The sequence below is a fragment of the Pagrus pagrus genome, assembly GCF_965226575.1.
Source record: "Pagrus pagrus genome assembly, chromosome: 3".
In the NCBI taxonomy this organism is placed as follows: Eukaryota; Metazoa; Chordata; class Actinopteri; order Spariformes; family Sparidae; genus Pagrus; species Pagrus pagrus.
In genome coordinates, this window is record NC_140187.1 from 14,308,059 (window position 1) to 14,322,331 (window position 14,273).

At 41.2% G+C, this 14,273-nt stretch overlaps 1 protein-coding gene across 6 annotated transcripts in view; it reads right to left on the reverse strand.

Annotated features, from left to right (window-relative positions):
- pax7a (paired box 7a) overlaps positions 1-14,273 on the reverse strand; it is a 61,750-nt gene that overhangs the window by 20,845 nt on the left and 26,632 nt on the right. For all 6 annotated transcript variants that reach the window (XM_084348403.1, XM_084348402.1, XM_084348404.1 and 3 more), the window contains one exon: positions 3,326-3,525. In XM_084348403.1, coding sequence (XP_084204529.1) covers positions 3,326-3,525 — 200 coding nt within the window. The remainder of the gene's footprint in view (positions 1-3,325; positions 3,526-14,273) is intronic.

Sequence of the window (14,273 nt, forward strand, 5' to 3'; positions counted from 1 at the left end):
GAACGACATCTGGAAGATGCGTCATTGCAGCTGTGCTGGAGAAGCTTTGCTCTCAGGCCAAAGGGTCTCCTCTCTTCTGCCCTGTGATGGGCCTTTGGGCACCTATGTGAGGGCCCAGCTGGTGGACATTTACAAACATGCACACACCATCAAATTCACATTTAGACTGACTTCTTCCAGATTAAGCTTATCATTTAATGTTAATGTTTGTGTGGTATTTCCTTGAAAAACAATGACTCCTTTGAGATACTTTGGGGGAAAAATGCTTAAAAAATGACTAAATAATTATCTGGGTAACCAAACTGCAGCACAACTTTAAGCATTATTTATTTTGGCTGCCAGAGCCCGATTCTTCACTACCTTCTCAGAAAATTAAGTTTGACTTGACCTTTGGAGACTTTCAAAGACTTTAAGAATTAGATTATGAGGTAAACAGCATTAACAAATTATAGCCATGACTCAAATTCCTCAGGTTCCCACATGACATCATTTAAGTCTATTATCTAACAGCAAAGACACAGCAGTCACTCCGCTTTCTTTCTTCTCTCGCTTTAATGTTTGGGTATTTTTGTCGGGCTCTGTAAATACTCAGGCGCTAATAAAAGAATGGATTTCGCTCTCAAGCCTGCCCTACATGATGAATTTAAATTAAACTACACTGATGCATTTGTACTTTACTATAGGCATTAAATATTAAGCAAAACATGTGTCGTTATTCTCACATAATCGTTGAAGCTCGGTCTAAAAAGTGCTACATTTAATTTTACTGTCTACACATTTATTTTCCGATTGTGTTCAGTTCTTCCACCTCTCGTCCACATTTACCTTTTATACACTGAATAAAATGCTAATATTTTGCCTTGTAACAGCCATGAGAAAAATGTCTCCTCCCTTGAGTGAGGCATTAAACACTCAGACACACAGGACATCCCTGCATGTTGGGGGGTTTCAAGATGGACAAAGACATGTGTGGAATTAGTTACCCAGGCTGATGAACAGTTAGCATGCGGTGAGCAGTTTGGGGGCTTCAGAGGGAGTGTGAACGACTGTGGTAAGAGGAGAGGGGTGCCCCAGACCCCTTCTTTTTTTTTTTTTTTTTTTACTAGCGGCTGATTGATTAATGTTGTTGTCGGGGCATAGGGTCCCTAGAGAGGATGAGGAACCCTGTGTGATATGTGGAGGGTTTTACAAGCAGCGGCGAGCTTGAAAGTGATGGGATGAGATCCTGGCCAAAGGCCGAAATGAGAAATCCATCAGGAATGCATTCCCTTTCTCTCTTCTCCTCTTTTTTTTCTCCCTCTCTCCGTCTTTGGAAGAACAGCTGCTGCTATAACTCTACTGTACATATCTTCCTTCAATCTTACATACAACCGCTGGGCAGCCAGGCTGTCGGACAGCGTCCTGCATGGGTCTGAGGTGTGAAGATGGGGAGCGTCTCCGTCAAACATCTTGAACATGAAGGCTAAGCGGCAAAACTCCCCCTACATGCACAGCGCAACACGGTAAAGAGGGCAACCTCCTTCTGACAGATGAGTAAATCATCGCCATGGGTGAAAGAGGGGCAATATTATTATGATTTTAAAGGGAGTGCCTTTAGGCGTGAGTTCAGTCAAGTGTGATGCTTTTCGCCGTGGAATTACAGTATTTGCTGTTCAGGCAGCACAGATCCCTGTGAGGCCTGAACAAGGTGAAACACAGTGTGAACCTCTTTTTGTTAACGACTCGCAGCCCTGAGCAGCTACAGCACATTGATGTCGGCAGGTGGAGTTTTACACTCAGCTTAGGTTAGGCCCAATTAAACGTATTCACCCAAAATACGAAAAAGAGGAACATATATTGGTTTTATTTGCCCAGGTTTTAAGATATATGTCAGATATTTCAGCCACCAACACAAAACAGTGATGTTGAAGTGAATGTCGTCATTGAAAAATTACATTGTGTCTTTGGAATGTGTCTTTCTGGAAACAAGGTCTTAGTTATTCAACAAACATCACAAAAAATACTTTTCACTGGAACCTCTGCCAAAGAAATCATCTCTATAAACAAAGTAGTGGTTGCCCAGAGAAACAGAGACACTGTTCCTGTGAAGAGATGTTGCTGTAATATTTTTAAATGGAAATCTTTATTTGTATCTGGATGGAAGAGGAAATCTCTGGGCCTTTCTGCAAAGCTAGGCAGTTCTGGGGAGGAACCAGTTATATGTAACAGAGTCGTGATGAGATGTGATGAAATTACAAAATAAATGTCATCGCAATCTGTTAAATGTTACTGAGGAAAAAAATACATCATTAAATGTACTTCAAGGAACTTTTAACTGGTTATGAAACAGCCTCAATTTAAAACAGATACCTCGAGCGAAAACATTGGCTATTTCTATATAGATGTTAAAGTTATTTTTAATGCCTGTCACAGAGTTGGATCTGACTTATCCAGGTTGAATAAGTCATAAAATTAAAACAATTTCTTATGGCAGAGTGCTGAGGATCGGTTAAGTTGCCTTAGATTTACCATCGTCACATTTTGTCGACAGGATCAACAAAAAGTTCAAGTTCCTTGTAGCTGCTTTTTCAAAAAGTAGTAAAATATAATAAGTTACATATCAAATGGAGAAATAAAAATAGTTACATTGCTTATTACATTTTTCACAGTAATCTGCAACCTATTGTATATCCAGGGTTGAGAAGGTTACTAACTAAATGAAAAAAAATGTATTCAGTAGCGTAAACCAAGTATCACAATATTAAAGTAATGTAACTTGATTACTTTCTGCTACGTTTGCATTACCTCATTACCAAACATATGGAAATAAAGACTAGAGAAAAGAAATATCAATAAGATTTTTTCTGCAACTTTACCGGCATGCAGTTACCTTTTTATTTGTATCCTGATTACATAATCCCATTACATGTATTCTGTTACTCCCCAGGCCTGCTTATTTGCCATATTTTATTTAATGTGAATATGGATGTATTTGGTTTTACTCGAGACCAGAGTGATTTTGTGTGAGACTCGTGAAGTGTTGTCATGCGCGCACATGTTCCCGGTTACAGACGAGTATATCATTCTTTATTTTTAAATTGTAATTCTGTCAGTAATCCCCCTTTGACTGAATGTATCTGTAATCTAAACACATGTTTTTTTCTGTAACTTTACCTGAAAACAAATTACTACTCCCCAGTGATGCGTTCTTGACAGGGTAACTAGTAATGTGTGACCCATTACATTTCAAAAGTAGCTGTAGCTCTGTACCACCATATGTGTATGTGTGTTAATAATTCAGATGAACTGATGCTTGCTCTAACTGCTACTGTACTGTTCGTCTGACCTGTACTCTCGCCTCTGTGAGTTTCGTCCTCTGGGCCAGCTCCTCTCTGGTGTAGATGTCTGGGTAATGTGTCCTTTCAAAAGCCTTCTCCAGCTCCTCCAGCTGCTCAGCGGTGAAGGTGGTGCGACTGCGTCTCTGCTTCCTCTTCAGAGGCAAGTCGGGCTCTGAGTCTACATCTGAACCGTCGTCTGTGCGGTTACCTGAGGTGAAAAGAAAAAGACAGAGGGCCATCTGTGTGATCACGCAATGAAAACAAGTTAATGAGTCTTTTGTTTGAATTAACTAAGGGCTGTTTGTAGAAAAAACTGATCAAGACGAAACTCTAACGGCGTTTATCTGCATTTTGGAGCCTCTTTTGTGGCTCAAATGACAGCCTCTCCTCGCTCAATTCACAACTGGGAGAATATTATCTTAATCTGTGGATATTTATTTAATATAGAAGAGGCCCTGATACACAATCCTGCCTCTGTGAGGGGCCCCAGAGGCTGTGAAGGCAGAGGGCTGAGGGGGAGCGGGGGTGTTGCTGGGTAGAGGGGTTAATCTGCACAGGCCACCTTGCTGCTCCTCACCCTGCTTTTCTCTCTCATTGGCCCAGGGCACACTGCTCATACACAGCACAGCCAAAAGTGTATAAAATAGAACACAATATCACACCAAAACCATTCAGTCCCATGTGTTTCCATCTGCTGTCATTAAATGAATTAAAACATATTTTACATTACTTTTTAGGCATTCAACTAAGCTGAATTTTTGCTCGAGGAATATAGATACAGCACAAAGCTGTACAATCCGGGCCGACAGGGAAATTTTTGACAGCAAATACGCATTACCATTGCACATTACCATTATAACTGAATTTAGAAAATTGCATCATTTTCACCTCCTCTGCATGTCTATTCAAACTACATGGCCCTTTTCATTTCGTGTCATAAAATTTATATTTTCATAATTTCCTCATTGAGACATTGACAAGGCGGCGTGATGTGCCAGTGTTGCTCCAGGCCTAGTTGGATTGCATCATGCTCAGTCCAGAAAGTGTGGGAGAGGGAAAATAAAGGGAGATATTGAAGGAGAGGGTGCATGAAGAGATTTCTGCTTCTGACAGAGAAGCCCTTCGCTATTCAGCTCAAACGAAAACTATAAAGCTCACCTGAATGTCTCGCCCGAGCGAGTTCCTTCCTGCTGCCTAATTCATCATTTAACAGCCACGATTTCTCTGTTTGCTGCTCACTCCAGTCAAATCTTTCAACATAAGTGGACAAAAGAATACTCAAACCTAGCCTCCAAATAACAACTGTGAGAACAAAAGAGCAACAGAGCTGGCGGAGTCTCAAGGCCAGCTCCAGAGTTTAATTAAACAAGGAATTATGGGATTATATGGAGACTATCATTACAGGCCACTCTATGAGTCTTCTACGAACATTTTTTGTCCCCCTGAGCTCATGCTCGATGATTCTCTGCGGATTACATGTGGCTGCAGGACATGAGGCCGCATTCATTAAATCAATTCTTCAGTCTTATCCTTTTTAATAAAGATTGATTCTTGAAGCACAGACTCACTCCGCTGCAGAACACCCTTGAACATACAAAGTTGAATATGTACATACACCACATATCCCTTTGTTGGTTTTCATGAGGATGCGTATATCCATTCGCCTGCTAACTTGCCATGACGACACTTGAGACCGGCCCTGCAGACTGAAGATCACTTTCCAAAGTCACCTCTGTGTCCTACAGGGAGACGTGGGGGCCACATACTCAAGGGGCCCAGAGAAAGACACTAAAGTCTTCTCCTCCTCAAATTATTTTCTTTTCCTCCCCTTTGTTGTTTGAGGCGCTCTCGCAGACTTTATTTTGCAAGTAAACCTCTGCGGCAATCTGTGTCACATTTAGCATGCTATCAGGCTAATGACTGATAAAGCTCGACAGACAATAGCTTGTACCGCTGCTCTCCATTAAGCCCTACAGAGCCAACACATCTGCTCTTGTACATGAACCAGAAGCACAAGGTCAACAGCCCTGTCTGTAATGAGTAAGGGAAAATGGAAAATGGCACACGCTGCATGGGGCCAACTGGGATTGGGGTTGGACGTAAAACTCATCTATATGCTGACTACATTTGGAGACTAGGAGAGAGAAAATATATTGAAACACGTGGCCGCTTTCCATTTTGATGTCTGAAACTGACTTCTGGTGAATATTTAGTAGTGTTACAATAGACTCAGAAACATGTCAGTACATACAAACAGCTAAACAGACAAAAAACCCCACAATTTTCTATTTTGTTTTCCATTCGAAACCACTTTAAAATCTGAATTTCATGTCTCCTTTTCCCCTCACACATGAGCCTAATGTTAACAAATCACAGACATAATAAGACTCAGCGAACAAAAATCCCTGCAGGCCTGTCCAGGTCAATTCCTTAACGGTCTGCTCAGCACAAAAAGGTACACTCTGATTAGACGTTTGTATAATACCACTGAGGTAATTCCATTCACAGGTTCATGGGATATTGATAAACCACTCTCATTACTTATCGTCCAATTACAATCTAATTATGTGCCATCCAGTGGGCACGATTACCGCCGTGTACTCTCCTCCAGGGGCCCTCTGAGGTTTTTCCCCACGATATTGATTTAAAATTGCGCCCATTATAAATAGGAATTAATCAGGTTTACACACTGCTTTGTTGAGGTAAGTGCTTGATTAAGATTAAGATTAAAAAATAACACTGGGTATGGGTTGAGTAAATGCAACCTTAACCTAGATTGTAATAGTTTAAAAATGTAATTGAAGAGGATCAATCTCTGACCTGTAGTGAATTTGCTGACCACTTTAAGAGGTCAAAAGCAGAAACGAATGCAGCGTTCACAACATAAAGGATGGGAATGATTACCACGTTAACAACTCTGGTGAACGACAGACTTTAGCTGATGTGAGGCTAAAATCGGCATCGGATATTTTGTACATTTCAGAAAATCTGAGTTTCCCAGTTGTAACTGCAACTTGGAAATTGTCATGATTGCTGGTTAATCTCTGCAACAACGTAAAGAGTTGGGTCCCAAATCCATACTACGTACTAACGGTTTACACTTTAAACTAGTACACACTAATCCTCATAGTATACAGAATCAGATATCATTCATTGATCACATTGGAGGAAATTGTCCACTTGTATACTGTTTTGTAGTTAGTATAGAATTATATCAACAAACATGATCGTTTTATGCTAACAATTGCTAAAAGATTCAATATTTGCAGCTTCAGACCTTTGTTTTGTTTTCTAAAAGTGTTTCTGAAGATGTTTCATCATCATTCGAAACTGGTTTAAACTTGTATTCTTGCTACGAGCAGCTTCTCTACATCCGTTGTGCACTACATTGTGGGAGAAGAGTGTACATCAACAGCACACTCAAAAAGTAAGAGAGTGTATACTGACTGTTTTCAGTATATTTTAGTTAAGTTTGTGCTAGAAAACTCAGCTTTTACTAAATAAACGTGTATTTACAGTGATTAACAATTCGTTACCCCTGTTTTAATCACTGTGGTTGATTCCTTATTAGAAATAATCCCTACAGATGCCAGAGAACCACCAAATTATTCCATCCTGCTGGTGTGACTTTGCTTTAATGATGCTTTAATTCTGACCAGACCTTTTAGATAAAACAGAGTTCTTGCTCTTGAAGGACTTGTGCTGCTAGTTAATAGTTTTAAGGTCAGTCTGAGGTTTAAAGCCTGCTCTCTCCCCTGATGCTCCTCTGCTGACCCCGACAGTCTCTGCTGACAGTCTCTCCTCAGACTGCAGACAGATGGGATCCTCATCATCACCCTGTTTCCTCAGAACCTCCTCCTCCATCAGCCCTCCTTCTCTTCTTCTCCCTCCAACCCCTCGGACTCCTCCAGTCCTCCACCTTTACCCCCGAGACGCTGAAGTAATGCTGATTAAACAGACAGCTGTCCACTCAATACCAGCAATTAACCAAGTGATCTGTAAGGTTACAGATTTATGATACATAACAACTGCCATAAACTTCAGGTCAACCGAGTTGTTGAAAAATGTTGGTTTAAAGACGTGAATCTGATTCTTTGAGGCAGTTTGCAATGAAAACCAGTGACGCATTGCAGTTAAATGATCAGAAAATGCATAAAAATTGTGTTTAATCTTTCTTAAAGACCGCATCCTTGTATGAGTTATACCAGAAACAAAGTTAAAAAGGTGAAAAACTAAAACTAAAACTGAAAAATGAGTCAAAATCTGTACTTCGATCCAGAGGTGTGACAATAACCGGCTAGAAAACTGCAAAATCCACCGTGAAAATAAACAAAATGATAAAAAATAAACACTATTTTTGCAAATGGAAAATAAATAAAAAGAAATGACTCTTTAAAATCAGAAATCAATGACTTCTTTATTAGAAACACTGTGCAGTGGTGCAGGGGTCAGGTGGTTTTATCCCCCCTCTAACCTGTGAGCAGCATTAGCCTAAAGTTAAGTAGTGCTCATCCTCAGTCAGACTGTCTCTGATATCATAACCCATGGCCTCAATATCAGCCATACCTTTGCAAACTATCCAAGACAGAGGGACAAAAACAGACAGGGCTTTGGCAGTGCAGCATTAGCTCATAATGGCTCATTTTGAAAAGCATATTAGTTCCAGCATAATTACAATCAGGCCTCACGCTCTGTGTTTTGCAGGCATTCACAGGACCAGCCTCTGAGCACCGAGTCACACCAGTTGACTGTGACTGACAGCAGATTTAGTTTAAAATGCTGTTTTTTCCTCCCTCTTTTTTTCCCACAGGACAAAAATAACACCGCGTCTTTTCTCCCTATTTATGTTGACTTGTTTATTTTGTGCCTACCTTTTGTCGTAGTTGATACTGCAATTATACTTTTTGTCAGTCAGAGGGGGTGAATATCAAAAGGCCTAATTATGCAAACAGGCCTATGATAAGAGGCATCTGCCTGAGATGGGATCTGCTATCTCTGACATGCATCTGTCTCTGTGCTGTCTTTGGGGCTCCAGGCCTGCATATAAACAGCCCTGCCTGTCCCCAGGACTGCATACGATTCAACCACCAACACTGGAGTGGAGGGATGTTTCGGGGGCGGGGGGGATCGTGCTGCAACATCAAATAACTAACAACTTCCCAATTTGCATTTCTCTGAGAATGGTGCGGCATCTCCATTTAATGCACTTGCCTGTTCATCCCAAAGGGGTTGCCAAGTTAAGGGAAGCATGTGATTCAAGGCATTTACCGAAGGATGTATCTGAGATAGGAACCTTATGTGAATACAAGATAGACGACAGCGATAACCAGAATGGTTTAAAGACAAATTCTCTATGAATAATCTCTTCCTGTAGTTATCTCCCCGCGAGTGAAAAACAAAAACAAAACTGTAAAAGTGAGCGCAGCCTCAGTGCGGTTCGCTTTTATTCATATACATTCGATTAAAATATTCAGATCAACATACCGAACAATCATATGTGGCGGAATCAAGTTAACTGTTTACTTGGTTTTGTAACATGCCAAAATGCATCATCAATTTCCTCTGGTTGTCAGTGACCTTCTCTGGGCCGTAATTTGACATTTAGCTGAAATTGAATCTGGATGATATGTGTAACTATACATAAGGAGATTAAAACTGCGCCGTCTATCTAAAATAAAATCATTCCCAGCTCACCTTTATGGACAGATGTCATTGGATTCAGCTTTGTCTCATGCCTATCATGTCAATTACCAGTTTATGGCAGGTGGTCGAGGGCCAAGGGCACTTGTTACGAAATCTATTTCAAGTGGTCAGTTAGGAAGAGGGAGAAAAGCAGAAGGGAACTGTGCTCTAAAATTTGCAGTGTTTCGTTGTTACTTTTAAACATAAGAAGTAGCTGTTAAAACCGACTAAACAACTACCTGATGAAAATAGGAAAAGACGCCTCTCTGCACCCTCTCGCTGCCGGTGTCAGAGTTTTTAGGCTCTTTTACGTCGACATTCCTCAGGAAAATTCCAATACTTTTCTTCCCTTGTCTCTCGGACAGAATCACATTCTTTAGAAAAGGAGTAGGGGGCTTGAAAAAGAGGAGAAAAAGGCAAAGGGAGGAAGAAAGATGGGAGGCTCTATAATCTTTGGCTCTCACAACAAACAATTAGCCCCCTTTTCTCTGTTTGAGGTGGGGAGAAAGTGGGAGAGAAGACGGAGGGAGGGGTGAGGGGGGAGACGCAAGAGAAAGCGGAGGAGACAGAGAGGGAGAAGCAGCGAGAGCGATGCTCTTTTATGGCTCTTGTCATATGGATGAAGGCGCGGCGCGTCCATGAGAGCGCACGCTCACCTTCAACAACAGGGCGTCCACTGGGCCTCCCGGCCTTTTCAGCCCGGAGAGACGAGCTCCTCAGGGGGCCATTAGAGCATGAATAGGGGCCTGACAGCCCTGTGCAGCTCCGCAGGGCATCCATAAACGCTGACATATTGACTCCCCATGCCTCTGCGCTGCCTGAGTGTGAAAGCGTGAAGGGCTTGAGGGGTGGGATTCTTTTTCTTTAATAAACTACTGACTAAAACTAGGATATTAGCGACAATACGAATGTTTGTTTTTAACTCTGACATATTCTTTGAGTCTACATGACGCAAATACCGTTGTTCTCCAGAGTACTGTTTAGTTTTTTATGTTAGTGTAAAAAAACTGCTTTGAAAGACTTTTGCACTTCTAACATTGCAAATATGTTGGATATTATTATTCACACAATGTAAAATCCTACATTTAACGATCACATATGAAATTACTTACTAATTTATCAGATATATTCCTGCTTTTTTAGAAAAAAATCAAGATTATAAAGGATCTTACAGGGTCACATAAAGACTTCATAGGACACAAAATGTTAACCTTGTTAGGAAGACTGTTGCCACCACTTGCTTCCCCACTAAGTGTGAGCTTTTGCACCAGGTTTCCTCCTCTGCTGAGCAGAATGTCACCGCCTGAGCTCAAGTCTTTGCTAATTGAGGTCACAGCGAAAGTAATGAAATTAACAGAGAGCACAAGAAAGTAAAAAGGAGCCCATGGGGGTCTCTGCCAAATGGCACTGGAGCCAGCGCCTCGGTCCCCCAGCAAAAAGCTCTAAAAAACCTACGCAGGAAATCAAACAGTAACGTCTCAGGGCTATGAGCCGAGGTCTCCTGGAGGAACAAATCATTTTCTCAACAAAGCCAAAGAGAGATTACTGGGCACAGTATAGGAATGCACAGCGGACATTTTTATGTGCCCAAGGGAAGTTTCCTAATTTTCTGGACAAGGCTAGGCAGCAAATATTGTGGAAAAGTTTGTGTGATATAGAGGACACCAGGAAGGGAAGAAGAGTTGTGAAGAATGATGGAAACTTCAGGATTGAAAAGCTAAAAATATATACAAATATCTAATTAATGGGCTGTAATGCTAAGGTCCTTTTTACAGATAACGTTGCCTTTTTGCTACACATTTATATGTCTAAACATTACTTTATTCCTGCACATCTTGACACTGAGTTGTCTCTAATTCAACAAATAAAATCAGTATAGGTGGCTTTGAAATCTCAGAAAAATGGCTCCATAATCTTTATACACAAAGCCAACATATTTTCAAAAATGCTATTATACTCCACAGTGTTATTATGCACTGAGTAAACAAACTGTTCCCAGAGAGTTCCTTTATGTTCAACAATTTAATGAATGTTTCCTGTGAAGAGCTTTTTTCTGGGCGCAGTGAAAGCATCACAGTGCTTGGCATTAATTTCTGAGATCCCTCCATATTGAGGGGTTGTAATGTGGCACAGTGGCAAAGCTTTTTATACTGAGACTACATATTCCCCAAGGAGAGAATGACTGACGATGCAGAAATAAGCCCATTAGTTGAAAATAGGGGACAACATTTGAAGTTGTTATTTTGTCGGCAAGGACAGGAGCTCCACCCCACTGTTTGGACAACCGCTTACACATTTTAACTTGGTGGGAAAAAACACATTTCTGATTCGCAACACTCGGGGAACATGTTTATTGTCTTTGTGGCTATGAAAAAAAAACAAAAAACACACGCACAATTAAAACAAATGAATATTTCAGTGTTGAAGCAGATCAAGAGCATAAAATGTGAAATGTTCTGGCCCTAAGTAGCATAGGCTAATGGCGATTTTTAAACTAGCAGACCATGGTCAATGTTTCTCATTCATCACTGAGGGAGAGCACGGGCGCACTGTGCTAAACGTAATTACTGTTGCACATTATGTGGGCTATTCCTGTATTGTAATAAAATTAGCCAGAAATGCTTTTTGTCTTTTCTAATGCAGCTCCATGGTAACCAGTGGACGGTCATAATGCAACACAGTGTCCCGATCTGTGCCAGCTGTCAGAGTTTGACAACCTTAGGTGGCAAGGCGAATTGGGGGAAACTACATTTCTTTCAATAAATTATGTGGCTCTGACCTGCTCATCCATTGCACAATTTAACATGGGCATAATAACGTCCTGATGTACTGTATACTCATTTTTGTGATCCTTCAGCGTTATTGTTTGGCAGAATAACAATGGTTTAATCACCAAGACGAAGGTCCCGCTTATTATTACACTGCCCATCTTAAAATGTTCCTCAGATTATCTCAGACAGGCAGGAAATTCAATTGCACTATAGTTTATTCTATATTCCTCAAGCTGCCGAGAAAAGGCTTTAACATAAAATTTTAAATGCTGTCAAAACACAATGGATCGTTTTGATGGCAGGACAGCAGGAATAAATTTACTACAATGATAATCAAGCATTATAATTAATACAGAAGTGAAACAAATGCAAAATTATGTAAAATTTGAACTGTACATATAAATATATTGTAAGATATACGTACAAAATCAGTTTGTAAAAGCAGGCGTACACAGAGTGTGAAAATCCAGAAAAAAGGGAGCCATAAATAGGAGATGGTTCTGATTTCTGCGCTGGAGTATTTGGCGGAAATCAAAGACGCCAGTATTTGTCTCCAGACTGATAAGGACTACACAAATACACTGAAGAATTACTGGTGGACCTTTCATGAATTAACCGGCCTTTGTCGCTGTTTGACATTATCTGTCAGCTGGAAACAACAATTTATGTTGTTTGGTAGATAACTTATTAGGCAAAATGACGATGATTTATGAGATTATATGGTTAATTAAATACTCTGCAAACTGTCTGTCCCCTTTGGCAAGTCACCTAGTCGAGATGAAAACAAAAGGACTCGACATGAGATTTTATGGCCTTTAGGAGAAATGCTGATCAGTCTGTGTTTGGGGCTTGTTCTCTACGTTAAGCCATGAATGCTCAGAATCATTTTATTGCTTGTTAACGTGCTTATTGGTGCTTTCTGACAACAGGCAACATTGTCAGTAGAGGTCATGAGGTCAGTTAATTACGCTTGTTTATTGCAGGAAAATGATGTGTGTGCAGAACGACTGCACTGGGAGGTTTGTTTTAGCCGATGTTACCTGAATTGAACTGTTTTTTTTTTCTTTCTTTCTGGAAGCCAGGAGGAAAGACGTCCCGGATCTCAAAGCAATTAAATGAGATTTCTGTCCGATAACTATAGTTTTTCCCATTAAAACCTTTGAAACTAATCTCCCCCGCTGAGAACACTTGTCTCTCCTCGTGGCATGGCTAGGAATCAGCAGTGAGAGATAAATAAATGGCCTTTAAAAAACATTGGCCCTCTTGTCAAGACACATATCCACTTGAGAGCAGCGACAGTCCACATGTCAACTCATTCCCTTCCCATTTCCTCTGCTCTCTTTGCAAAGACACTCCTGTCTAATGAAGTAGACGAGGGGCTGCAATCCCACAGGGCCGAGCAGAGCTCTGTCATCCCTGAGTGTTGTTTTCCCTTCGGACAGCCTGGTCCACTATCGAAGGTAATACTCACCAATCAGGATTCATTACAACAGCAAATCTATGAATGAGCTGCCCACCGCAAGCGAAACTAACACACAACTGCCCGGGAGAAGAAATAGGCCTCCCAGGGACCCCCCTCCAAACTAAATTGGATTGCCAATACGGCCCACAGACGTTTGAGAAGTCGAGAAAAACAATGGAGCAGAAAATAAATACTCCAAAGCCACAATGATGACTCCACTTGGTAAACTAACACAGTATTGATCGTCTTCTTCTTTTTTTGTTTGTTTAGAAAAGCCTCATCCCTGCTAATAGCTGTCTCAGAGTGTAATCTCTCCCTTGTCCTCCCCCTCCTCTCCTCCTCCTCCACATTCCCTATTATGTGGCTCCTTTCAGCGCGCCTCAAATAGTTTAGGTTCAGTGTCGCACTGGGGTACGGGGCATGGGACTGGGGACCAATTGTTTGCTAATGTTGACACCTGCCAGAGCAGGCTTGGCCTATTTGGGGCCCGCCAAGCTGCAAACTGGATGCTCCCCCTCTTTAGCGAGATTAAGTGTGGGTTGCTGGGGTCACAAATCACTGGACTCCCTCTGATGTTGTGAGGCACAGAGCCAGAGACTGAGAGGACTAAAAGAGAAAGCTGGAGAGGGAGGGACAGAGGAGGGAAGAGGGATAAAGAGTGACAGTCTATTGTTTACTGAAAAGGAGGGGAATAATGTATCTTCTTGAGTGCGCGTAACCAGTGTGCCCCATTGAAAAAAAAATAAATCAACAGTGAAGCCACGTCGCCAAAGCCGCACAACAGTTTTCCTTTGGTGCGCATGAATGATCAGGAATATTTGAAAGCTTTTTGTCAGAAATTCAACATTAACAGGAAAAGACCAATTGTCACACTCGCCACCTAACAGCTTGTGCAATTTGCACACTCAAAATATAGTTGGAGAAACAAGGATGCATCTGCTTCTATGATGATTCACAGGACAGACTTTCGCTGCTCAAATTTCACCACACATGACGCTGATAAACTGACCTCTGCTCTTAGAGAATAAATAAACATGAAAG